This window comes from Ammodytes marinus, assembly GCF_949987685.1.
Source record: "Ammodytes marinus genome assembly, chromosome: 11".
In the NCBI taxonomy this organism is placed as follows: domain Eukaryota; kingdom Metazoa; phylum Chordata; class Actinopteri; order Uranoscopiformes; family Ammodytidae; genus Ammodytes; species Ammodytes marinus.
The window spans coordinates 7,460,220-7,486,246 of record NC_137215.1 but is presented as its reverse complement, the minus strand read 5'-3'; the positions used below and the strand labels follow the sequence as shown (position 1 = coordinate 7,486,246).

At 43.7% G+C, this 26,027-nt stretch overlaps 1 protein-coding gene across 1 annotated transcript in view; it reads left to right on the top strand.

The window, feature by feature from the left end:
• Window positions 1-26,027, top strand: part of lrmda (leucine rich melanocyte differentiation associated) — a 208,152-nt gene that overhangs the window by 162,030 nt on the left and 20,095 nt on the right. The window contains exon 6 of the mRNA XM_080037431.1: window positions 20,505-20,589. Coding sequence (XP_079893557.1) covers window positions 20,505-20,589 — 85 coding nt within the window. The remainder of the gene's footprint in view (window positions 1-20,504; window positions 20,590-26,027) is intronic.

Below are 26,027 nucleotides of genomic sequence, written 5' to 3'. Positions count from 1 at the left end.
AAAAGTAATTACACAGACGCGTCCCTGTTGCCGTTGCCATGTGTCCCACTCATCACTGCTAAAGGTAGAAGAAAAAATGATCAGTTACCCACAGCTATATTTCACAGGGAAGTGCAGACATGTTGGGTGCTCTCTGGCGCTCTTCTTCTTCTTGTGTTGATTGCTAGCTCATTAACCCGTCAGCTTTATTTTTCCAAGCTATGAGCGCTTGCTTTGAGAGAGAGAGAGAGACAGACAGGCAGACAGACAGAGAGAGAGAGAGGAGCCCTGGGCAGTTTTACTCATCACCAAGGCGGGGCGGCGGGCGCTGATCTGGGGTTGTGCGGCGATGACACTATTTGCACCTGAATGGCAGGTACATCAACATCTCCTTGTAAACGCATCAGAAGGGAGACAGTGGCGGCTTTGTTCTCCTCACAAGCCCCACTTGGGTTGCTGACAGCCCGCTGATTGATATTATCATTCTTAATGTCAGTAAATAGTGCCGGCCCAGATAAAGAATCAGTTTCCTCTCTCTGTACTGGGAGCGCTCATTTATCTTTCCTCAGGCTCCAAACTGTGGCATATGGCGAAATTGGAGCCGGAAGTAGTAGTCTTCCATTTCAGTTCAGGGTTTTTTTTTCCCTCTCTCTCTCTTCACCATCTCCTAATCTTGTCTGGCTTTCTCTCCTCTCGTCTCTGTCTCCCTAGTTATTTTGATTCTGAGTGAGTGAGACTTAACTGGGAGGAGAGATAGAGCCTTAGTCAGTTGTAATATGTTAGGACAACTCTTGATTAGATTCTGTCACACCGAGGTACTTTCTGTGTCTCGCCTCATCCTGGAGCATTTGGCCTAACACTGAACAGATATCAGGCCACTCAAGAGCCTCCTTTCCGTGAATCTCTTACCAAAATAAGAACCCCCTTGTTAGAGAGATACTTCTTCAAAGGGCGAGTCACAAAATGATCTAATTGTGTTCCCCTCATGTGCAGTATATATATATATTGTCCTGGAACTTTGAAGGGCTCATGCATTTAACGAGGAACCAGGATATAAAAGCTGCAATACACAATACGCCTTTTTCTCTATAACCGTGCAGTGCAGTGGCCACCGAAGGTCTCGGAGGATATCATATTGAAAAGGTTAAACAGTGACAGTGAACAAGCCTAACATGGTGGGTACACAACCTCCACGGAACGGCAACAAATGGCATTTGGAAGAAAAGGAAAGGGGAAAAAAAAGAAAGAGAAGGCACAGGAGAAGAGTCAATGTTTTTGTATTTAATTATTTGTTCTTATTTTAAGAATCAAAAGAGAACGGGTAAAAAAAAACCCAAGCCACACTCAAAAACATCCGGTGCGTCATGGTCACGTTGCATGGAAAAATAAATACATTACACACATGCACAGCTGAGTGATTTGCTTAGAAAATGTGCAATTCAAAGCGCCATATTTCCACGTTTTTTTTTCCTTTCATCCCTCCCCTCTTCTCCAATGCTGTTACCCCCTACCCTGTGCTGTTATACGTTGACAGACAAGCACTGATATCCTGTGAGCCGCTGATAGATACGTCATCTCTTGGGGAGGGGGGGGGGGGGGGGGTTTGTCCTCAGCAGGTGAAAAATACAGAGGCTCCCTCATCCTCCCGACTAGACAGACACACATGACACTTTTCGACACCCTCTCCCCGATAGCACTTTTGGCATGCGGGGCGGAATCAAAGGGGGCATCTTTCACATGCAATTAAGAGCGGGGAAAATAAAGGCGATGAAGTGTGTGTGCGTGTGTGTACAAAGGGAAAGCTGGGGATCAGAAGGATGTAATGAAAGGTGATTAGAAGTAGAGAGACTCAAGCCCAATGAGCTGCAGTGAACTGTGGAAACAAACTAGACCCGGTATGGGCTTCTCCATTGAAGACACTATTAAGACATTATCAAAGCTGATAATGACAGACAGGCACTGGCAGACAGACGTGATTTAAAACTGTTTGTGTGTGTGTGTGTGTGTGTGTGCGTGTGTGTGTGTGTGTGTGTGTGTGTGTGTGTGTGTGTGTGTGTGTGTGTGTGTGTGTGTGCGTGCGTGCGTGCGTGCGTGCGTGCGTGCGTGCGTGCGTGCGTGCGTGCGTGCGTGCGTGCGTGCGTGAGAGAGAGAGAGTGACATGCAGAAAGTTTGTTTAAACCTTTCTCGACAGTAAAAGGAAATCCAATAATGTTTTTGATGGTACTGACAGGGGGAAATGTGTATTTTAGTGGCAGCTAAGAACTGCATTCCTACTGAAAGATGATGAATGTGATTGACACTACACTGCACGGTATGAATTTGGGAGACCCTGGCTATTTGATATGCAGCTATAGGCCACATATTGCATCCTTTTCTATCAGTACAAAAACTACTAAGTATTTTTTTCTAAATACCTACCATATTAAAATATTCTGTAGTACGGAATTGGAAGTGAATGTTTTGAAGTGCCGCATAAGTGAGTAATGTTTGTTTCTTACGTCTGAAGAGAACTTTTTCCAACTGTGTTCCTAATCAAATGACTGTTATGTTATTTTTCATTTGAAATCTTGCACCGTCATCTTAAGTCCGTTACCTTTTCATAAACGTACATACCATCCGATTGGAAGCTACACAATCCCTCACTTTATAATCTAGCTCAGTTCACTTCCAACTGAAGGACATTTTTTGCTCAGTCTCTCCATCCCATCCACTTGTTTCTCCTCGCTAAAAAAAGAAAAGAAAAAGCCAGCAGTCCTGCCGGGCACTGAGTGAGTGAGTGATGGACATTTGTTTCACTTCTCTCTGGTTAAACTGAAGAAAAGGAGACTCATTCCTCTGCCTGCCATTGCCAGCTGTGAGTGCTTGTCAGGGTTGGGGCTGGTCCAAGGTCTGCTAATGGTGCTGTCTGTCTCAGTCAAGTCCTTGAGACCTTGAGTCCCTCAGGAGACACCGTGCAAAAAGTTTGGCTGGAAATAAGCACCTGGGAAATGAACAACTAAGCTAACATGGATGGAATTATTTGTGATATTACAAAATGAGTGTATGTCTTAAAGGTGGAGTTAGTGATTCTAGATAACACTTATTGGCAAACATTTTTTTTGTCAAAATCAGTGAATATCTCCTCATGATCCGCAACTAACTGTCCTTATTGTGTGTGCAATGAATATACAATACACAGCCTCAGCTCTGTAAACGGGAATGTTGCTTGCTACAGTGGGCCCCCTTTGTTAACAAGCCTGTATATAGAGCCTAGGCTTGCACTATTCTTTAAACGCACATGTGTAAGGACAGATAGCGGATGGTGAGGAGATATTCACTGATTTTGATTAAAAGTGATTTAATCAACAAACATTCTCCAGAACTGCTGACTGCACCTTTAATAGGCTGTGATTTGAAGATGCTCTAATGCGCTCTTACCAGGCTGAATGCCAGGATGTATTAATTTAGCAAACCAGTGGATTTTTGAGAAGCACTTCAGTACACAATGTGTCCTTGTATGTCTATATTAGCTGGATTAGATAATTAGTTATTGATTATCATATCAAAAGGACCCCCCCCCCACCCCCTCCCCAAAAAAGGGGAGAGAAGCACAAAACAACATTGACACTGAGGAGACACTCCCAGGGGCTCCCGCAAACAAACAACCACTAATTCAACGCTTCACTGACACAAAAACACATTCAATCAAACGCGCCCAAATAACATCCCTGTGTCAAGCATCTGGTAAATGGGTTATTTGGCACCTTAACAACAAGTTGTTCAGTTCAGGCCCATTCAGATAGGCTGTCAGCAGCAGACATTACAGGCACGCCGTCTGAGAATGAGAGGCTTAAGCTTACAGGGAGAAGGAAGGGCTGCATAAGGGGGGGAGTGAGCACTGGGCCGGGGATGGCTGGAGAGTTTTAGGCTAGCACTGTACAGCTATTACAGGATGTCAGAAAATATGCCTAATTGAAAATGATTAGGGCTCTCGTAAAAGCCGATCAAGTCAGGTTTTTTTGGGGGGGTAGAAAGAGCAATTGTCCCGTATAATCCTGCCTGTCGCTGTTCTTTCATCTGGATGAAGAGATCAAAAAAGAAGGGATTTGTAAAGGCCAGACCTCCCTGTGCCTCAGCCACTGAGCCCAACTCCTCTCTCTCTCTCTCTCTCTCTCTCTTTCTCTCTTTCTCTCTCCTCTCTTTCTTCAGCATTCACTTTCTTTACAAATGCACTTCCTCTCTCTCTCTCTCTCTCTCTCTCTCTCTCTCTCTCTCTCTCTCTCTCTCTCTCTCTCTCTCTCTCTCTCTCTCTCTCTCTCTCTCTCTCTCTCTCACACACACACACACACACAGACACACACAGTCGTCCTTCCTGCCCCAACGTTTCTTTTTGTCTCTTTTTGCACTGATGTTTTTCATTGGTCACAAGGTATGTGGAGGTCAGCGTGCAGGCCCTTTGTTGTGATTTGTTATGCTTAACGCTCCTGTTCCACAGTAATATCAGTATGCTTTGCATTAAGCCGGGGGAGTCGTGATGAGGACTTGTGTGACAGCGTGTTTAGAGATTGCACAGCGTTTGCCCTTCATTATCAGACATCAAAGCCAGACACACAAATGCACTCTCACACACACAAGCTCCGGGTTGTACTTCCATGTATTCCTTTCATTATCTTGTCTTTTCGGAGAAGAGAAAAAAAGAAATAGGATAGAAAGCGGTCTGAAATGAAAGCTAGAGGGGGCCTAGAGCGAGTCAAAGTGAGACACACATAAACATTCAAGCATTCACACACACATGGAGGAATCAGCTGTGAGCAGAATGGATCTGAGTTTGGGGGGGTTAGTGCATTGCCCTTATGCCCTCGCTTTGAAGTGAGGCACAGGCCGTATGTACAGGCCCCAGAGAGGGGCATGTCTACAATCCCCCCCATAGGCTGGCTGAAGGCAGCGGTCCGAGCAGTTGGAGCACACACACACACACACACACACACACACACACACAACACAGGGAAAAAAAGAATGGAGCTTCCTTTAACTGGAGCTGCCGTCTCTTCACACTCACTTTACTTTCTTCCCCCACACCGGAGTGATTCTGTCGAGAGCGAGACTTGCTCAGGGCAGTTGAAAAAAAACTCACCACAGTTGATTTAAGGTCTGCAATGTTTTGAACATGATTTGAGATTGAAGTTGAGTTTTACCAGTTGTATAACAAGCCAGTGCGCGGTCTTGATAAAGTTGTTTTAAAGATTCTCCTAACAACCTATCAGTCATTATTTGCAAAGTGATAGCATGCAGCTCATTCACGCTTGCCCTCTGCTATGGCCGACCTCCTAGCTATTTATCTTTAAGATTGATGTAAAATAAATTCTTCCCCCAAACGGCAAAACGTGAGTGATGGCTGTTTAGTTCCTAGTCTCAACAGTTTGGTTTAAGTCAGTGGATGAAGAGGGATCATGTCCATTTGCTTTGAGTGCAACACCATTAACCTCTAGCCCGATTAGCCGGGGACGGAAAGAGGAAAAAACTCTGAGCAGATGATTTCCGTCGCTGTAATATCACACTGTTGTTCTCAGCTGTCGTGAGGGCTGTGTGATCAGAGAACGCTCCCTTGTAAACACATGCACTGACACACACACACACACACACACACACACACACACACACACACACACACATATTCACATTCACACACATTCACACACACACACATACACACACATTCAGACAAACACACACCCACACATACACACACACACATTCTCACACACACACACACACACACACACACACACACACATTCACACACACACACACACATTCACATTCACACACATTCACACACACACACACACACACATACACACACATTCACTGCACACATGCACTTTGATAGACCGTTCCCAGCTTGCGTGCCCGGCATTTCGGATCACGTTTTTTTTTTGCGTGGGATACGGTGAGAGACGGTGTGTGAGGTCTTGTCTGGTCTGGTCTGGTCTGGGCCACTCTTGCCTGTGCTCTGGCCTGGGGGAATGTTTGGCGTGAGATAAGGCTGTGTTTGAAGAGCAGCTCCAGATGCTCGTATATTACAGGTTGTCTTGTCATGCCGCCGATAAAGCCTCAGAGAAGCTCCTGTCGCCAGGGCCTTACCACACACACACACACTCACACACACACACACACACACACACACACACACACACACACACTCACTCACGGAGGGGGAAGATAAATGTTTACAGGAGGCATTCACCCTTCGACAGTGTCGGGGCCTGTGTGCGGACGGCAGGGGCTGTCAAAAAGCGCTGCCATTTTTAGGCTGTGGCTCATCGTGTCTGCAAGCATCTAGATTTCTTGACAGCACGTTATATGTCGGGTATCACTTTGTATAAACATATGGTTATATTCCCCCGGGCCTTGAGATACTTCCCTCAGTTTCACGATGGTATTTTTAGCCTTAGCAAACTCACTGGTACAGGCCATTTGAAAGAAATGTTAGTCCGTTCTTGTTTATAGAGTTTAGAGAGTATGTTTCCCAATTCATGCTGTTGATTGGCCCACCGTAGTTTCCCCGCCTCTCTCTTCTTCACACTCGGTAAAACAAATGTTGGCTTGTAATTTCAGCTCCTAAAGGTGGGATTGTGCATTTGTCACGCCCATAAAGATATAAAGTTCTGCAGTGGTGTTCCTCTGCCCGACTTTCACTCCTGCATTAAGTTTATTGGGCCTGGAAATAGCTTTTACTGTAGGTCAGATCTCCACTGAGTAAAGCTCTGGTTGCAGCTTCAAGCTCTCAGCGTGTAACCTGTTGAAAAAAGGCCTCTCTGTTGATTGGTTATTGCGTATCATTATTTAATTATGTTAACCTCTGTATCTTTAAATTGTAGTCATAGTCATCTTACTGCATATCCTCAAGGCGTAGACAGTGTCCCTGCTCTCCAAGCTTGAATGAGTATAGTCCAACACTAATAAGACAAGAGATAGTGTGGTTTGTGTATAATGCAGAGGCAGGGTCGTCGTCGTCCCCCTCTGTCATTAAGTCATGTGTTTGCTAAAGTGGAATGGTATATTGCTCGGCATAAAACATGGCGTGTCTTCATTTGTCAGGGCGCGTAGGGCTGTGAGACAAACGATGTTCAGAGTGTATGTCTGAGGGCCCTCTGAGACCACAGTTGAGCGGCTGCTCACTGGTGCGTCTCTCATGCTAATGTCATGGTCCCCCAGTCTATCTGTCACCCCATTACGCTAACATCATTATGCACAGGGGCCTGTCTCCGCCGTTGAAAAGAACACAATCATTCCTGTCTCATTTTGAAGCAAATTGTTTGGGGAACATTTCTCTTTTTTTTCTTTTCTTTTCCAGCGGTAATGGCGGGCCAATCATTTTGCAAGGCTCCAGGTATGCAGATGAATGAATAGCTATTGGAGCTGTTTGGTGAAAGGAGTTTTTGTATTATTCATGAGAGGGCTGGTGTGTGTCTGAAAGAGAAAAGTGTGTGTGTCAGTGTGTGTGTGTGTGTGTATGTGTGTGTGTGTGTGCGTGTTTGTGAAGGGGCAAATGTGTCTCTATCGAACACACATACATTCACACACAAGTACAGTGTACATGCATTGTACAAGAACGCCTCTGTCAACCGTTACACACACTCACACTACACAGTCAGGCTTCAAAATTTAAGTCGGCGATGAATGTGAACAATAAGGGAAGTCACTGCATTGGTTTGGTATAGTTGACTTTTTAAAATGCACAACTAATGGCTGCTTCTGACAATTCATTATAGTACTGACAGGTAGATTTTTATTTCTTTAGTCAAAATACAATTTTTTACACTGCACACCGTTGAATAACCCGCACAGCGCAGCAGTATTTTAGTCTTGGGGGGGCGGCTAGGTGTTTCTGAGTGAGATCATTCCTCTGTGATCTTTTCCCTCTCTTCACTTTATCTCATCCGCTACAGGTTCAAATCCGGGTTAAAACCTTTGTCTCAATCCAAATCTCCCCGGCCCTGACAAACGACACAACATTCCAATCTGTCAGCTCAGCAGATTCCACGTGTTGGTGTGCGAGCCCTCCTGCATGTGTGTTGTCTGTCTCTCTCTCTGTGTGTGGGGAGGCTTGTATGCTATAGCCGTGCACCCACCTGCTAATTTAAAAGATTCAATCAGCTCCGCTAACTGAGGAGACAACCCCGGGTTCCATGTAATTGCCCTGCTGACAGCGCTTCAGCAAGAAGAAAGAAAAAAGAACCTTCCTCTCGTCTCTGTGTCATCATTTACACAGCATTATGAATAGGTTAATAAAATCAAATACTTTAATTATAGCCTTAGTTGCCCATATTGTTAATGGTAGCGGCGCGGCTCAATTGAATAGTGCCGTTTGCACTATTAATTATCCGAAAGTGAACTTGTTTAAACGATATTTTACAGCCCCTTGATAAAATTACCGCTAGAGGCAATGTAATGATAGACAGACAAAAGGCCATGCACGAATTATCATAAACTATTAGCTTGTTTCCAAAGGGTTTTATGTTAATCTTTTAGCGCTTAAGTACCCTGCAATTAACATATCAGGAGGAGCTGCCTTCCAGCTAGGCTTGCAAATTGAAGTCCTCAGATAAAAAAAAAAGCTATTGAGATGAAACCCTGAAAGAGAAGAGGAGCTATCGCACTGAAGTGTGCTGGAATTTTTTTCCCTTACTTGTGTGTGTGTGTGTGTGAGTGAGTGTGTGCACACTTGCGACGGAGGGAGAGAGATAGAGAGAGATAGTTTAAGAGCAGCGAGACAAAAGAACGAGTGAAAAAGAGAGAGCAGATGCCGTGAGAGTGTCTGTGATCAAGGATGTATAACAATTCCATTATCTCTCTTGGGTGATGACACGAGATGTCTCTCTCAGGCCTCTTTCCCTTTGTCTAACACTACACACAGTGCGCTAGCTATAGGAGGCTTTAAATGGCTCTGATTGGCTGCGGCGGTGGCATCTGATGGAATGTGTTTACATATCAGGCTGGTGGCTTGATATGCAAATGTGTCGCGTTGAAAAAGGGCTACTGGGAGATATGGTTCATTGTTGGGTCTTCGCAGTCTGTGTTCCCTTTTATGCTAAGCACAATTGTATCCACTGAGCGAGCATCTTGTAAAACGCCCGTTTGCCTTTGGTAGGTTAAACCCACAACGGGGACCCCATGCTTTGGAAGATAGGCATGTTTTTTTTTTATAGGATAATTGGCAGCTTTGCTTTGGTCTGCGTTCTTTGTCGCCGTCACACAGCAGCTGACACTGTTTACATTTACTGCAATTAAAAGAAAAATACCCATAGCACATGTCTCAGGTTTTTTCTTCTTCATGCTAACTTACTGTAGAAAATAGAATAAGGTATTTATATTCATGTGAGTATTATCCTTTATTTCAAGAACACATTTATATGTCATATTTTGTTCTATTGTTATTACATTTCTACTTATTTTTTTCCAGAATTAGCTATCCTATTTTTAGCTTAGCTTTTTCTGTTCGTAACCATCGACTCCCTCCTCGCTGTAGAGAGCAATTCACAGCGTACGAGAATAATGAATAGTCGGACCATTCCGCATGGCGTTCTGCACATTCTAGTACACATCAGTCCTGACTCGGTGAGACCATATTGCCCATAGAGTGCTGAGATATTTTCCTCTATCACCCAAAGATAGATGACTCTACCGAGGCCTTAATCTCATGTTAAAGATTTGTTGGCCTCTAGAAAGTCGGGCCTAGCATTGAGATGCCTCGCCTGATTTATATTCACTGCGTGGACGGGGGGAGCCAAGTGCACTATCTGCAAAGCAGATGCCGCAGCAGTGCCCTTGTATTAGGCTTTATATTTCACCTGAAATAAAACCCTCCCAACAAGGTTGTGTCCTCGAACTCACTCTTCTCTCTCTTCTTTTTCTTCTTCTTTTCACATTTTCTCAAAATCACTCTTACTAAACTATCATGTAAATGATAACATGATAAACATATTACAGTATGTCTGCATTGTAATGGTTTATAGCATAGGAAATAGCACTAGGGCCCTAACCCTTACACTGAGAGGTTTAAATGTATTCCATGGCTGAATATCAGAGCAGAAAGCTGAGGGAGAAATGAAGAACATAGCCGGGGCCAAAATCCTGACGAACACAGCCTTTAACAACCAAATTCTTGTCTGTCAGCCTCTGTAATTTATGGGGCGGAGATTACAAAGCTACCGATACAATAAATTAAACTGATGGACAGAATTATGCCCAGTGCTTCCTGCTCTCCCCAATGACGCACACTAACTTAGCACTGGCTGACAATGAGCGTGATTTAGCACCTGGGCAGGAGTGGAGAAGGGAAAACATTCACAGGCAAGAGGCGCCCAGGCCTCACTTTGGCCCACAGCCTAGTGAATAAAACCCCCCTGCTTTAATTCACCCCACAAACGTGTCGCCATTAAAAAACTAAGAATAAGGATTGCAGATCATAAATACACTCTCTGATTTATTAGCTAACAACAAAGCGCATAAGCCCCGGCCAAGGAGAGGGAGATTGTTTGACAGAATGTTGTCAAGGAGAAGAAGAAGAGAGGAAAAACACACTCACTCTCTCGGCCGTCTCACTCACAGACACTCTTAGCTAAATCGGACCGGGGGACGTGAGCCCGGCCCTATCTCCTGCAGCAGCGTAGGAGCAGATGTGTCTGCTCTCCTCTCAATGTGTGACAGACAGAAAAGATAAACAGAGGGAAAAGCAGGGGAGAGAGGAAGAGAGGAAAGGGAGGGAGGGAGGGAGGTAGAAGGAGCAGGAGCTGGCACGGCGCTGGCTAATTTATCTCGCTGAGAGACAGATTAAAGAGAGAGGAGAGCGAAACAAAGTTCCACTGGCTTAATCAGCGGACAGCCTGCTAGCAGAAGACATGATAAATCAGAGCACGCTCAGTCCAGGAGAAAGCCTTCTTAGCTCTGGGAGCGAGCAAAGGGGGACATCCTCAGCCAAACAGCAGTATCTTTTTACATGGACTGTTGTGAATAGCAGCAGCAGCTTCGGGAAACTCGGCTACGTCTACACGCTCGCAATCGATACTCGTCGCTATTGTTTGAGCAAACCCTGTTATACAGTAGCCCCGTCTGATGTTGCTTTGTCCCGAACGCCTTGTTATATTTAGTACCGCGTGAAACAATCCCTGCTCTGGTCGGGTTGTGTAAACAGGACAGAGGGAACATGAAGGGCCTTAAGTTTCCCCTTTTGGTGTTTTTTTTTGTTGTTGCTGTGAAGCCCAAAGTCTTTCTTTAGCTTTGTGTCTGACGTGAGGGGACTAACCCAAGGGCCTAACCCAGGAACAGGAAAAGGGGCTTAGATATCCCTGTGTCATTAGTTCACTGCGGGGTCACAGCTGGGCCACTCGGAGCATGATTACACTGCTTGATTTATCTGCTTTGGAGCCCAAACACAGATAAATCTCCGAGCTCATCCCCGCCGTGGGATCCTCACTGTCTGATAAACGGCCCAAGCTGAATAAACAACCACCGCCAACCACCTCCACACCCCCCCCCCACAAAACACCCAAGCCCCCTCATACATTATGAATAATTCATTCATATTGCGAGCCGCGTTAAAATGAGTCTATTTTGTAATCTTAAATGGCAAAAGGTGCTCCTGTGATCTCCATCCAATCCATCGGTGCGTGCCTTTGATGGAACGCTGGCAGAGGCGAGAGGTTGGCGGACATTTTGTTTTGTAGTTGTAAAACTTTATTTCCTCACCCCCTACCCCCTCCCCTCTCCTCCGGCTGTCGTCCTCCAGCCTTTTCACATAAATATGCTTTATGCAAATATGTCATGGGTTTAGCTCCCGTGTAGATATAGGCATCCTGTCTGCGACTTTATGACAAAGTTTAAAATCATTCATTACGGTGACCCCTGTGTGGTAAATTCACTTAGCGGGAAATTGCTCCCCGCCTCTCCTGTTTGGTGTGTGTTGATGTGATCACGAGTGCATTTTTAACTTAATTAATTGGCCGTTTCTGTTGACAAGAAATTCATGCAGTAATAATTTGCTCGAAAATAGATGCAGAGCGCAGGAAATGAGATATCCATCAGGGCCGCTTGTGTTCCGCCAGCTGCACAGCGGCTAATATGAAAGTATTTCAGGGGCTGCTCAGACCCTGCTGTTTGCGCAGTCAAGATTATATATACCCACGATGCATTGCCTGCCTCCGAGGCGCTCATGGAGGTCTATGATAACAAAGACTACGTGATTTATGGCCTGCTGTGAAAGCAGAACTTGATGAGATTAAACAATTTCATAGCACGAGTGTTTCTCAGAGGGCCCCGTCTGATTTGTGGCAGCAGCACCCCGACAGTAAATCAGCTTTATATATCTGGAAGCATGCTCAGCAAAGGAGTGCAATTACTGTTCGAGACAGCTACTTTTTATTTAATTTTTATCCCTGGGTTTGTCTCTTTTATTCCCGGCCTGTCACCTAGCCACTCACCTTCATAAGTCCTTTCTGTGGGGAAGGGTTGAAGAAGGAGAGAGGAAGAGAGAGAGAGAGAGAGAGAAAGAGAGGAAGGCACGGTGGCTTGGGCCGTCGTGTGCTATCTTTCCGCTACAGCTTTTTTGAAAAAACAACAACAACCAGAGGACAACGACGACGGCCCCACCGGCAGTAGAAAACATGGGCATCCGTCGAGCGCGGGGGGAAAGCACTCCATTTTTAATGCTTTGTTTGCCTGCTGCTCTGTCCCTGTCTGGGTAAATGGAGGAGGCAGAGTGTAATTAGAGAGCCGGGCTTTGCTCCGTGCCATAAAGATGACATGGTGTAATGATACAGCTTACAGGCCCGCAGAGGGTTGTGTCTCGCGACGGAGGGATCTGGGTCGTTTGCCCGTGACTTATGATAGGTGTGCGAGATGACAGTGTTATCATTGCGACGTGGAAGTCGCGAGAGATGTGGATGGGTAGAGAGAAAAAAATGTCTGGCGGAAAGGTTGTCAGGGATTGGATGCAAAGCTGAGATGGATAGTGAGCAATTTAATTATCCGTGTTTACAGGCTGACACGTCATATTTTCAAATGGAACTCTGAATGTTGTATTTTTAATAGTTCAATTGTCATCATAACGCCTGTTTTGTAGTGTCGTTTTACTAGTCTTGTTGTTGATTGGAAAAATGTACTGTTACCAAAATCCATCCTTTAAAATCACATAGGTCGTTATATGATAAAAGAAAAGTTAACACAATAATGTAAGCTTTTTACACAATACATAGTCTACATGTAAACTGATCAACTAATCATGTTTTGTCTTTGCATAATGTAAGTGAGCATGTAAGTACATACACTATTTTAACCTGAGTGCATGCAAATTTGTGTATTTTTGAAGTTGTGGTTAAATGTTCTGTGTGTGTGTGTGTGTGTGTGTGTGTGTGTGTGTGTGTGTGTGTGTGTATGCGTGTGCGTGTTTGTGTGTGTGTGTGCGCGCGCGCGCGTGTGTGTGTACGTGTGTGTTTGTGTGTCTGTCTGTGTCCTTGGGTGAAGATGTGAGTTGTGCATCTGTCTGCATCATCCCATATCTTCCCAGAAAACATCAAGAGATCTCATTATTTCGACACATCTCAGGTTTTTTCTCTCTCTCTCTATCTATCTCTCTCTCTCTCCCTCTTTTTTTTCTACCCCGTATGCCTTGAGTCAAAATTAGTTTTCATTCCCTCTGTGATCTCACTGACTGAAGCCGGCTCAAAGTAAAGGAAAAAAATCGCAATCTTTCGTATCTGCGCGGCGAGGCTGAGTCAAACACACACTTCACACAGCCGCAGTCTGAGTTAAGCATTGCTAAGTAACCTTCACATTTCACTCGTGTGAAGAGCTAATTTCCTTTAAGTTCGCGTGTCACTTTTTTTTTGTGTGGCTCTTTTTTGCGGGTCCTCTTCAAATGTCTCTCGGCGTCTAATTGCATAGGAAACATTCTAGACAAGCCGGTGTGACAGGCCCGCTCCCAGAGTCTTCAATTATTAAACATCCTACACTCTGGAAAACAGCCCTGACGTTAGCTACAGCCCCTAATCAGAACAGAAAGCATCATGATATGTCACACTCCTTCGTTTGCCTTGCTGTTTTGTATATGCAAGGGTGTGTTTGTGTAGTTTAGAGTTTGTGCGGAGAGAGAGGAAAATATTTCTTCCTCTCACTTTAAGGTAAATAAGGCAAAACTCTGACAAAAATGATTTCTGTCACCGGTAGATCATAACACTCACTCTTCCCTCTTTTTTCTGCTGTTTAAGAGATATAGGAAATTGTTTGTACTTCTGAAAAAATATATATTTAAAACACTAAGTTATGTTTAGTATACAAGTTTTAAATATTACAGTCACTTACATTTAGTATTTTCTTTTTAATTCTATGTAACTTTGTTGCGTCAGTGTCCGTGCCAATGTAAAGGTCATACCAGACTAAAATAAGAAATAGCCTCTGGCTAATTGTAGTGCGTACATACCTGTAATGCAGGCTTACTGTTCCGCTTTAAATCACCTACAGTTATTCTGCGAGACACCCAAAGGTCGGATGACTTTTTTGGAATTTCTACCCCGAAAAACAAACACGGTCTTATTACCATGTATGAGTCATGGCCGTGGATGATTAACGTCCAGCAGCACTCAACCTTTTTGCAGTTAAAACTCAAAGCGGCCATGTTTTTTCACTGTTGTCGCTGGTTTCGCTCCGAGTGCCGCCGTGCCCCGAGCAGAACATCAGAACACTTGCTCCTGTGATCACTGATCATATGATACATTTACTCAGAGCAAGTTCATTGGAGTAGAACTGGTAAATCATTTAACAACACGCTCGGCTCAGCGGTCTTCTTGCTGAGAAGAAAAAGGAAGAAAACTGCCGTACTACCCACAAGTGCAAGCACCATTACATCCAATGTTCTTTTCCCCCTGACGTTACCTAAGAAAACCGAATGAATACTTTTCATGCACACAACAGCAATCTGAAACACATTATAATCTATTCTCTATGTATTCCTTTAAGCCGCAACTATTAAGGTCAGATATATACACAAAAATACATATCAATTTAAAACTACTTTTCGGCCTTTCACCATGCCAGGCCTTTGTTTCTGTCATGTTTAAATCCAGTGCTTGTGTGCTGATGAATTAAACCATTTCTTCATTTCATCATTGCCATTACATGCTGTAAGACGCCGCAAGCTGCTGGTGCTACTTGTTCTCTTGTTTTCTTCTGTTTTATTTCTAAAAGTGTTGTATTGTTCGTAACCCCGAACTTCAGACGTACCAGACTTGAATCGTAAAAAATTCCCATCTAGTGAAGAAATAAACGTGTCATGCCGGCATTAAATGTTGACTCAAATAAGTTCACAAGTTGTGTCTCCTCTGATCTCTAACATGATCAGAAAGCAGCACCAGTTTACAAGAGACAAGGCGTGATGAAAAAAATAAATAAAAAAAGTTCCACGCACAGACACAAAAGAAGATATTTTGATATAGACCCAAAGAGAAAACATATCAAAAGACATTTTTATACATGTCTTTTGCAAAAGCGCAAGAAGCCGAAATGGTGTCAAGAGAAAACAAAACAGAAGGCTTGTTTCTTCCAACAATTGCTTTAAGCTACAAAAATCTCCTTGAGTCCCTAGCCTCCCCTCAATGTCAGCCCCCCCCCCTCTCCTCCCTCTCTCTCTCTCTCTCCCTCTCTCCTCTTCGTTTTTCCCCTTTTCCCTCTCCAAGGCAGGACAGGGCCCTCCTTGCGCCCTGATAGGTTGCGGGCTGATGCTTAGCAACAACATTCCTGTGCCCTAAGTAGCAGTAAGCCTCTGGCTGAACTCTTTGATGTGGCTGTCAGGCCACATTTATTTCCTTTTAGCACTTTGTCTACTTGTCCAGATGTATAAGGAGATAAAAAGGGCTGGTGTTTACACTGGTCTCCCTCTGTAGCGCGGCTGTAATTAGATTGTATTGCTGGTCACTCTGAAAGGAGGGAGGTGAGGCGAGGCAAAGCAGGAACCACCTGTGTCGGGGATGAGCTTGGGCCAGGGGGGTAAGAGACCTCAGAGCCAGCAAGCTGCAAGGGGAGGCAGGCAGTGTGGAAAAATAGTTAGTTCATGTACTTTTATGTACCTAGCACTGTGGCAGCCTACATCATAATCACATCGTAGCCAAATCTCCCACAGATCAGTTTATGTCAGCGTACTGTTCGGTAATATAACACCCATCGAGATTTGAAACCGACAGCCGAGCTGGCTAAACTTTGAAAACTTTGTTGCAGTTGCATCTTTAAAAAAAAGAACACTTAGATATGTGTCAAACCTCCCCGGTTCACTCTTTTGGTGTATCTCATATTTTCAGGAACACAGCTGTGAAGGTGGCTACGTTACTCCATGTGGCTCTCCCTTTTGTTTTGCTTTTCCTTGTCTTTCCATCTCTCCCTCCTCCTGTCTTTTTCTCTCTCTCTCTCTCTCTCTCTCTCTCTCTCTCTCTCTCTCTCTTCCTGCTCCCCCTCTCCCTCTCTCTGGTGGTGATATGTTGGAAGTAATAATCACTATTGCCTGTGGGTTTATCAGCCTTTATCCGCATAACAACACGGAAAAGGGAGAAGACAGACAGCACTGGTGTGATGTATTATCCAGTATGGGAATCATCTTTCATAATGACATCCAACAGAGCTTCCTCTCTCTGCCACCACCCATTTCTCTCTCTCTCAAACACTGCATTCACATAAACACACTTTTACTCATGTCGCTCTCTCTCTCTCTCTCTCTCTCTCTCTCTCTCTCTCTCTCTCTCTCTCTCTCTCTCTCTCTCTCTTCCCCACTCCCCACTGTCCATCCTTTATTATCACAGAATCCACGGTGCTCCCCTTCGCCTGTAAATTTGTGCCGAATTATCATAAACTGTGGCGATAACTCACACCGCACAGAGACAATAATGATGTGAACACTCAGCATATGCCCCGGGCTCAGCAAATTAAAACAATGCTCAGCTTGATGAGCAGACTAATCTGGACAGGGGAGAGAGACTGGGTAAGAGACAAGGAGAGAGAGAGAGAGAGAGGAGAAGGGGGTCCGGATAGTGTCTTAAATAGACGACACAGCAGCACCTCCCTCTGTTCAGTGTAGGTACGACTTTAGGAAACGAGAGATGGAGACAGGTAGAGAAGGATAGCATACAGTGGAAGGGGGAATAAACAGAGTACAGGAGCATAGATAAAGGCCTTGTTCTTTAAAACATGACATGGACATGAGGTGTTGTGTGAGATTACATGAGACGATCACTACCGTGTTTGTTTTTTTGTCGTTCTAGACCTTTGGGAGCTGAAATTTGTATAAAGAAGCACCCTGTTCAGCACATATAAAGCTTCTATATTCTGTAATAAATGCAGGAAATGTCTGATGTTACTGTTGGAAGTCATATCAAGCTCCTAGGAGTAATAACACAATGTCATGTCTCTGTTCAACAACTCCAATAATGTATTATACACTTTTTTTTTAAATAAGATGAAATGTCGATAATATATTTATCTTAATTTGAAATTAAATTTCAGTTGGGTAGAACTGTTGTGCTATTCAGAAAATTCAGTGTCAACTGCCTAACAAAGGTCTGTGATGAATGTATGTCAAAGTGAAAGCTAGTGTTAAAGGTATGGTTAGTGTAAGGCATAAAAAGCAAATTCAAGAGATACATTTCTCCCTCATTTGTTCCACATGCTTTCTTACCATAAGCAATGCTGCTTTGTCATCCTCCTGTTTTGGTCATTGACTTTAAGTGAAAGAGTGCAGATGCGGAGCGGGGGGGGGGGGGGGGGTTGAATGTAGGAAGATCTGAGTGGAGAAAAGGGAGGATCAGGACATGGCAACGCGGGCTGATTGATGCACTGTGGGTGGGTTCAAATGGTCGTGCTGGTTAGGACGCCAAGTGACAAGCACAGATGTTGAATGGCTTGGCTGTTTGATCAGCCATGATACTGAGGAGGTGAAGTGGTGGTGTCATGCATATAGCACAGGGGGACTGGGTGGGTGGGTGGGGATACTTAAAAAGGCAAGGTGACTGACGGGCCCGTAGGACAAACACCAGGGTTTTTTGAAGGCATGCCTCCCTCTCTTTTCTTTTTCCTTCAACATAGTCTGTGGGTGGTGCTGCTAATAACTTGGCAACTATGTGAAGATTAATTGTGGGCCAGCAGCAGGATTAGAAGGGGCTTTCGGGGGCCACGCAGGCCAGAAGAGGCCCAGGCTTGTGATCTCTCAAGCGGGCCAGGAAATGAGGCAAAGCAGGGGCGCAACTCAGTGGCTCCGGAGAGCATGGGGGTAGATCAAATAGAGACAGAGGGGCTCACAATTCCATGTCTTAATGCCTGAATCGCTCCGTTAACTCATAATAATTGCCACGGACAGACTCTTTGTGTGTTCATTATGACAGCCAGTATCAATTATATTCTCGTCACCAAATGGCAAATGTAATTGTGCACTAAAGAGACTTTTTGGGATGGGTGGTGGAAATTTGGTGGATATCTGATTGGCCCATTCCTATATCCAGAATGAAAAAAAAGCTGTATCTAAAATATGTCCTGCAAAAATGTTGGACTCTAATATGTTGTAAAAAGGGAAATGAAAGATTTGTCTCTGGCTTTATCCAACTTCTAGATTTTAGTTTTTTAAAGAGATACAAATATACGCAGAATTAGTTAAATATTATTGTTTTAATTTTAGTAATCTACTGGCAAAGTGTATGATATATATATATATATATATATATATATATATATATATATATATATATATATATATATACAAAAATGTTACCCTATTCACCTGCAGTGTCTTGCCTTAAAAACAAACTGATTATGAATACCTGATTGTTCTTCTTAAAATGGGAAATGGCCGTTTTTACTGAGAACAATATGTTCTTATTTTGGGTTGTTCTACTTCTAGTATAACATATTCTATAAGAGTGGGATGTACGAGCAGGGTGAATGATTCGATAGTTCTTAACAAGTTTCAGCCACTCCAGAGGCTGACAGCAGCAAGTATGCTGTCAAAACAACATCTCAATTCCGAGCAGTTTCTTTCAAAAGTACCGTCCCCCAGCATATATATTCTAAAGTCTCAAAATAGGCTTATTTTGCCATTTTTTCCACCCCTTTTGGTGTAATATGAGACACATGCTGGCCAGACCTTAATGCCTTTCAGAGATGCTATCTGAAAGCACATTATGTGATTGTTTTCAATTCTCAGGGCTCTCTTTTACCAATGACGAATATGGTTCCATTTAGCAGTATGGGCCACTCCATTTCTCAAGGTTATGCATGGGCATGTAGAGGAACAACAATAAAAGTGGGAAAAATGCAGCTCCAAACCATCTCTAATATGTATTTGTCAGTTGAGTCCCTTGCTATGATTAAAGGCCCAGTGAATTCCTTCCTGCAGGAAAGGAAAGTATTTGTGCAAAGGCATCAGATATCGCTGCGTCATGATAAAGTGCCTGCTCCTCCACTAGCTCAAAGGCTACGCAGAGGAAGAGGATGTTTTGGACCTTGAAAAGTGCACCAAAAGAACAACAACACAAGAACACTCTTGACCTGTTTGGGAGCCTGCCTTGACATTCAGGCCTCTTGTTTTCTCTTTGTCTTGAAGCAGTATATTTGTCACACTTTTTTAGCCTGAACTTCTGCCTACGCTCACAATCAATTGGCTCATTCCAGTTGCACGGCCAGGAATCAATGCAAATATTTCTTCTGACATTTCAATGATGCAACAGTGATGCTGGAGAACAATTGTTTTCAAAGTAATTTTTGTCAAAATCAGTGAATATCCGATACCTGTCCATAATGTGTCTTAAAAAGTGCTCATATACAGCATAGGCACTGTACTGTAAACTGGTACGTAAACAAAGGGTATGTAGACAAAAGTGTCCCACCATAGTTATCAACATGCCAGTTTACAGAGCCTAGGTTGTGTATCAACACTGGATTTATTTTTTCCAGTGCACACCCAGTACTGACAGGTAGCGGATTGTGAGAAAATATTCAATGATTTTTTACTAAAACTTATTCTGACAACAAGCATTCTCCATAGTTGCTGACTCCACCTTTTAAACAGAAATATTGTATTACAAATGCAAATTGTATTTTCCTCTCTTAAAACCATGTGTGCAGAGGTCATTCTGTCACACCACCACGCTACATGTGTCTGTTCTGAGTGAGTGACGTCTGCCCTTTAGCTGACCGCTGCAGGAGGTCATGGCTGAGTGAAGGTTAGGACCTCTCCTTCCCTTAACCACGCTGTAGATCAGATTATCAAAGCCGGGGGACTGTGTAGCTCCATAACACGTGGAAAAAGGTAATAAAACATGACCTGCCACATTATGTCATAAAAACAGGAGCAGTGTCAGTGTTTCCAGCGTTTTCATTTACCAGTCCCCTAAGGAGTTCTGACACGCAAAGTCAGCTGCAGCTACGTATATGCTTTGTCATTTTAAAAAAACTTGTCAGATTTATTTTTATTTTCTTCTAAATACACTTCTGTTTGTTTTTCCCTTTTCTCCCAGCCATCGTTTGATGCTGTAACTAAGAGTCACCCGCTGCCATACACTCCTCTGCCCCAGGGGTCCAAAGATGCCAGGAACCACAAAGGTAAGAAAAAAGACCTTTGTACTTACTCACCTTTTCAGTGGAGTGCTTTGTACATAACTCACTCCAGCTATTCTTCACAATAAACAAGAGGCAACACAATACATTATCATACATCCAATCCAATCCCAGGCCCATGGATTATGCAAATATAATGTCATGACCCTAACAAATACAGAGAGTGGGAATCTATTGACCTTGAGAAATGAATCGAAGTTATTTTATCTATTCTTATTGATCGCATCTCATCTGTGCCGTGCGTTCGCAGTGCTAATAAATCTGAATAATCTAGGTTAGCTGCTAGCTGGATGCATGCGTGGGAACACACAGTACCATAAACAAGATGAAGCATCCTTGATCTGTTGATACTACAAATTGATTAGGCCTCATTTTGACCCGGTGATGTCAGTTGGAGAGTTATTGTTCAGCAGCTTCATAACTTCATCAAAACTGCACAATAGTTCTAGAGTTTCATGTTCATTAAAATGAATCGATTTTTCTTCATAATTATATAAAGAAGACAAGCAAATACAAAGGACAAAATAGTACAAGAAAGCAGACACACACGAACCAAAAGACAGACGGACAGACAGACAGACAGACAGACATACAGACAGACAGAAAAGCGGATTTTGGTGTTTTGTCCCCGCAAAGGAGCCTTCAAGACAGCCTATGGTTAGGGTAAGGGTTAGGGTAATGGTAAGGAATAGGGCCTTCCAGGTAGCACTGCTGCCTTGATGGCTCTGTTTGGGGGAACAAAACACAGATACAAGAAAAGTCGAGATATACTAATGTAAATGTAAGTGCATTTGTCAATTCATTTGACTCGTAGAAAAAGCAGGTTGGAAGCGGTGCAGAAGGGCCTTCTCCATTTTGGATGAATTGCTTGACATTTCTGAAATAAGCCTCCAGTTCTTACTGTATACTTGAAATACTATACACCCCCCGTCTCCACAATGCAAAACACTTGTGATGGGTTTTACCACCACTACGGTATTGCACACAGCAGGTCAACAGTGAGCATCCCTGTGTTTATGGTGCCAAGGACAGATCTATGTCATGAAAAGCCCGGGCGGTGTGGGGCCCAGTGCTTTGTCAAAATCAGACCTGGCTAAGAACAGTCCATTTAGAGGTGAGGGGATGTGACACATGAAATATTTTCCCCTCCGTCTCCGATCTGAGCCGCGGTGACAGTCTCCATTTGTTATTTTTTTTATGATGCAGTGCTGCAGTCTTAGATAACACAGCCCTCATCTTCGCCCTTCACCTCCTCTTCATGTCCCTGCTTTCCAGCCCCAGCTATACCCAGGCTCTTTGTTTTTGTTGTGTTGTGTGTGTGTGTGTGTGTGTGTGTGTGTGTGTGTGTGTGTGTGTGTGTGTGTGTGTGTGTGTGTGTGTGTTCCCTTTTATTTACACTTCTTAAACGTACTTTTCTTGATGTGTTGTCGGGAGACGGTCACAGTAACTCCTCGTTTCAAAGAGAACAAAGCCGGCGTGGCAAAAAGCACTGCTACAACAAACATCATTTTTTTCAGACGGTAATTCAAAACAACTGTGCGTTTACCGACTCAAATTCGGGAAACAGAAACAATAGGAGTAAAAAACATTACGCTCAAGGATTTAACGTAGTGCAAAGCAACACTCTTGCTTCAATATGCGTGGTTAATTTAACAATTCACTTCAAGGTTTGTTGGAAATCTGTAAAAGTGAGACACAATACTGTGATTTCTGTTTTTTTAGTGAGCAGCTTAAGTGTTTCTGAATACACATTGTACATTATATCCGAAGTGCAAAGTTATTTTATTATCCGTGTGATTGTGACAGTAGTTGATTCAATTTTTTTTAAATCCAGGTTTAAGGTAGGCTGTATAGTTAAAGGTACAGTACGTATGGCTGTGTATACTCCTGTAGTAGCAGGCAGATCAGCAACACTTCTGACATAGCCCTGTCGGCTGCAAAAGAAAGAACCTCCCTTTCCTCCTTCTCAACCGTCTGTACCCACCGACCCCTTTCCCACGTGTCACCTGTGTGGAAGCCCCCCAGAGCCTGGGTGCCACAGGTAATTACAGCAGCTAGGAAGCTCCAGGAAGAAGGGCAGCTCTGGCAGGTCGGTGCCCACGGATAGAGGGCTGGTAACCAGGGACACAACTCAGGGACAAGAGCCTGTCTGATGGAGGTAGAGGAGGAAACCTGGAGGATATAGAGCAAAACAAGGCAGAGGGGAGGGAAAGCGAAAGGTGTGATGTTACCACACTAAGGAGATTGATTTAAAATGTCATGAGTTAATTATTTAATTTGTATGAACAGTATACAATAGCCTGATATTTATACCACACTAGGCTATGAATCTGCATTTCTTGGGAGGAACCATCAGCTATCCAGCCCCCCCCCATATAGCCAGAATAGAATGCTCCTTGTTTCCTGACCAAATTTCGGCTGTGAGAAATTGATGGTCGAATCGGGCTCCTCCCATCAAATCGTCGTATATGGTCGACTATTCAGGGTCACCCCTAGACAGAACATTAGAGAACAGATAGAGCAGAGAGGAGAAGACAGTAAGAGGGCCGTGTATTAAACTGCGAGAGTAGAACAGACTTAAAAATGAGAGCGAGCGAGCGAGACAAAAAGACAAAGTGAAAGCGGATGGCGGGGGCTCCAGAGTGTCTTGGTGAAAGGCGTGACACAGAGTAGAGTGGAGTATATAGTCTGGCAGAGGGGCCCGAGGATCCCCCACTACTGTCACCTTGGCTGTAACTCCCAGTGCTGGTCCCAACTGTCAACTCAACTCTAAATCTAACAGTCCAAAATGGAGTCCCAGCCCAAAGTAGTGTGTGTGTATGTCTCTCTTCATGGAGTCTGGCGTATAGCATACTATTAAGCGACAGCCAGTGACGTGTTGCATACTTGTGCCTTACCGTAATGATCTGTCATTTCGACATGCAAAAACAATGTGCTGGGTTATTTATGACCATGTCTGTCACTCTGTGAGCATGACACATTTGTGTAAGTGAGATTTGCAAGTTTATTTCTAAGATCTAATAATAACTGTAGTTCTGAAGTATGTAAATAATAAAAAGAATAAGATGCTTTGGACTTGATTGATATATATCCATGTGCACGGAGCTGATTCTAACGAAATACCTTTCATTTCCGCTGTATGTTTCAATAAACAGGCCAGGCGCTGGGAAATGCTTTTTTTTCTTTTCTTTTCTTTTCTTTTTGTTATACAGGTATCAGATTAAACTTGAGTAGGCCATCCCTCAGCAGTGACAGCAGTAAATGAAAGGGATATCTTTGTACAAGCAGAGTAAACACACACACACAAGGAGAACATGCCTGAGATCTGCCTTACAGTGTGAGCCTTGGGCCCTTTTAATCTTGTTGTTCTGGGCCTGCTTCCAGCTACTTTGTATGTATGTATCTTAAATGGTGCACAACTGTTATTACAATCCCAGGAGGAACGCATGCCTTCAAAGCACAAAGAAATAAACCTTCTTTCTGACGACACCCATGGGGTATCTCACATTTTGTTTGGTGGTTTTTGCTTTCATTACATGTCGGGTGATCTGCACCGCAAACTCCTTTAGCCCCCCGCCCCATTTAAAAAAAAAATGAAGAAACGGGAACAGATCCAAACTAAGAGTAAACTGTTTTATAGTCGCTGCACAACAAATAAACAAACATCTGGAAGCATTCAGAGCGGGCCCCATTAGAAGGGCCCTGGGCTTTGCCAAAAAGGGGTAAATGATGAGGAATGGGCTGTCGAAAGGCTGGCGGAGACAGGGGAGAGGCCAGATGACGGAGCTGTGGGTGCTAAGCACTGCCTTTTAGAGCTCAGCTGGGCTCATACAGATCTACACCTGCTGCTGCTGCTATCTCCTCCCCTCCCCTCCACTCCACTCCCCTCCTCTACTCCAGCAGACATCTGGATGGGATACATGAGTAATGGATGACTAAACTGCTAGTGTTGAAACTTAGCTGTTGTCAATATGAAGGGGAAGGTTGTTGGCGTGACTGATGACTTAATGTCCTTTGCACGACGCACTTTAGTAAAAAAGAAAAAAAACTCAAATGGAATTTGGCTGCTTTAAAAATGCTTAATGCTTGACGGCAGATATACAGGCCCCCGAAGTCTGTTTCCTGTTGTTTTTATTATATCCAGAGCTGATTATATTATGTATAATTGCACGGCTCAGATGCTGTTGTGAATTCAAAATATTAACTTTTCATAAAAGTCCTATTATTTTAAAGCGAGCACTTGCCGGGCTGCTGGTTATGGAATATTATTTTTTTTGGTGGTTAAATGAATTGATACATTACCTCAGACATCTGTTTTCTTTGCTCCCGAGTTTGTTTCCCCCCCTTGTGCTTATCTTGAGTGATTCTGGTCTTCTCTGTTTGATGTCACTCCGTATAGTTTGGAAATGAAAGCTCTCATCTTTTTTTCTGCCGATAATCTTCCCATTCCGGTCGGATGATCGGGGCCTGCCTTGGCATGTTCCGTGAGTATGGAAATGTCCTCTCTCTGTATGGAAAGGCGGTGAGGGAAGACAGAGCACCTTTTGACGTTTCCCATTAGACACATGTACGTGCTCTGCAAGACATTTCACTCAGCCCCGTAATGATTATACCAGCAGCGGGATCCGTCCCCTGATAAACATCACTCTTAAACACAAAGACTTACTTGCCACTGGCCCCCACCAACATGAAAAAAAAAATCCGGCATATGGAAAAGAACAAAGTGTAAGCTTTTTTCCCCTGCACGATGGTCCAGAGTTTTCCCCCCTCCGGTAAATCTGCTTTCTGTAAACTTTTTCATGTCAAACTAAAAAAAAACGTAGACAATGCGTGTGTTCAACTTTGGAAGGGGAATGACAGATGATGATATATTGTCAGGCAGAATGATGTATACAGATCTCGCTGCCAGCTATATATGCACCACGGGCCTGTGTTGAGTGAGCCTTCCGCTGCAACACACTCTCTACGAGCTGCATTGACAAAGTAAAGACGTGGCCTTCTTCCCCGGGTAATGAGTTCATAAAAATGTTTCCCAGGCACTCATCATTGAAGGTTTTATTTCCTTGCCGCGTTTGCCAGTTTGCAGGTTTATGAAGTGTCTGTGTGTGATTAGTTTATAACGACCAAGTTGCAAGCTTTTCCTCTACACACAGCCCTAAAAGTTAAAACCCGTAAAATATGGTCTTTATTTGTTGGTTGGAACACACAAAATTTGTCTCCACTGGCACAACTTAGATATCATATATTAGAGCATGTATTGGACATTGTTTATGCCACTTTACTCTACTGCATTCCAAAGTGATATACTACTTCTTGTACTAGTAATACTTTTTACTCCATTGGATGTAAAAACAGCTGTAGTTGACTTTCAGAAGAACATTAATCTGAATAGTATTAAAGCTAGTGTGCGTTACTTTTTCATA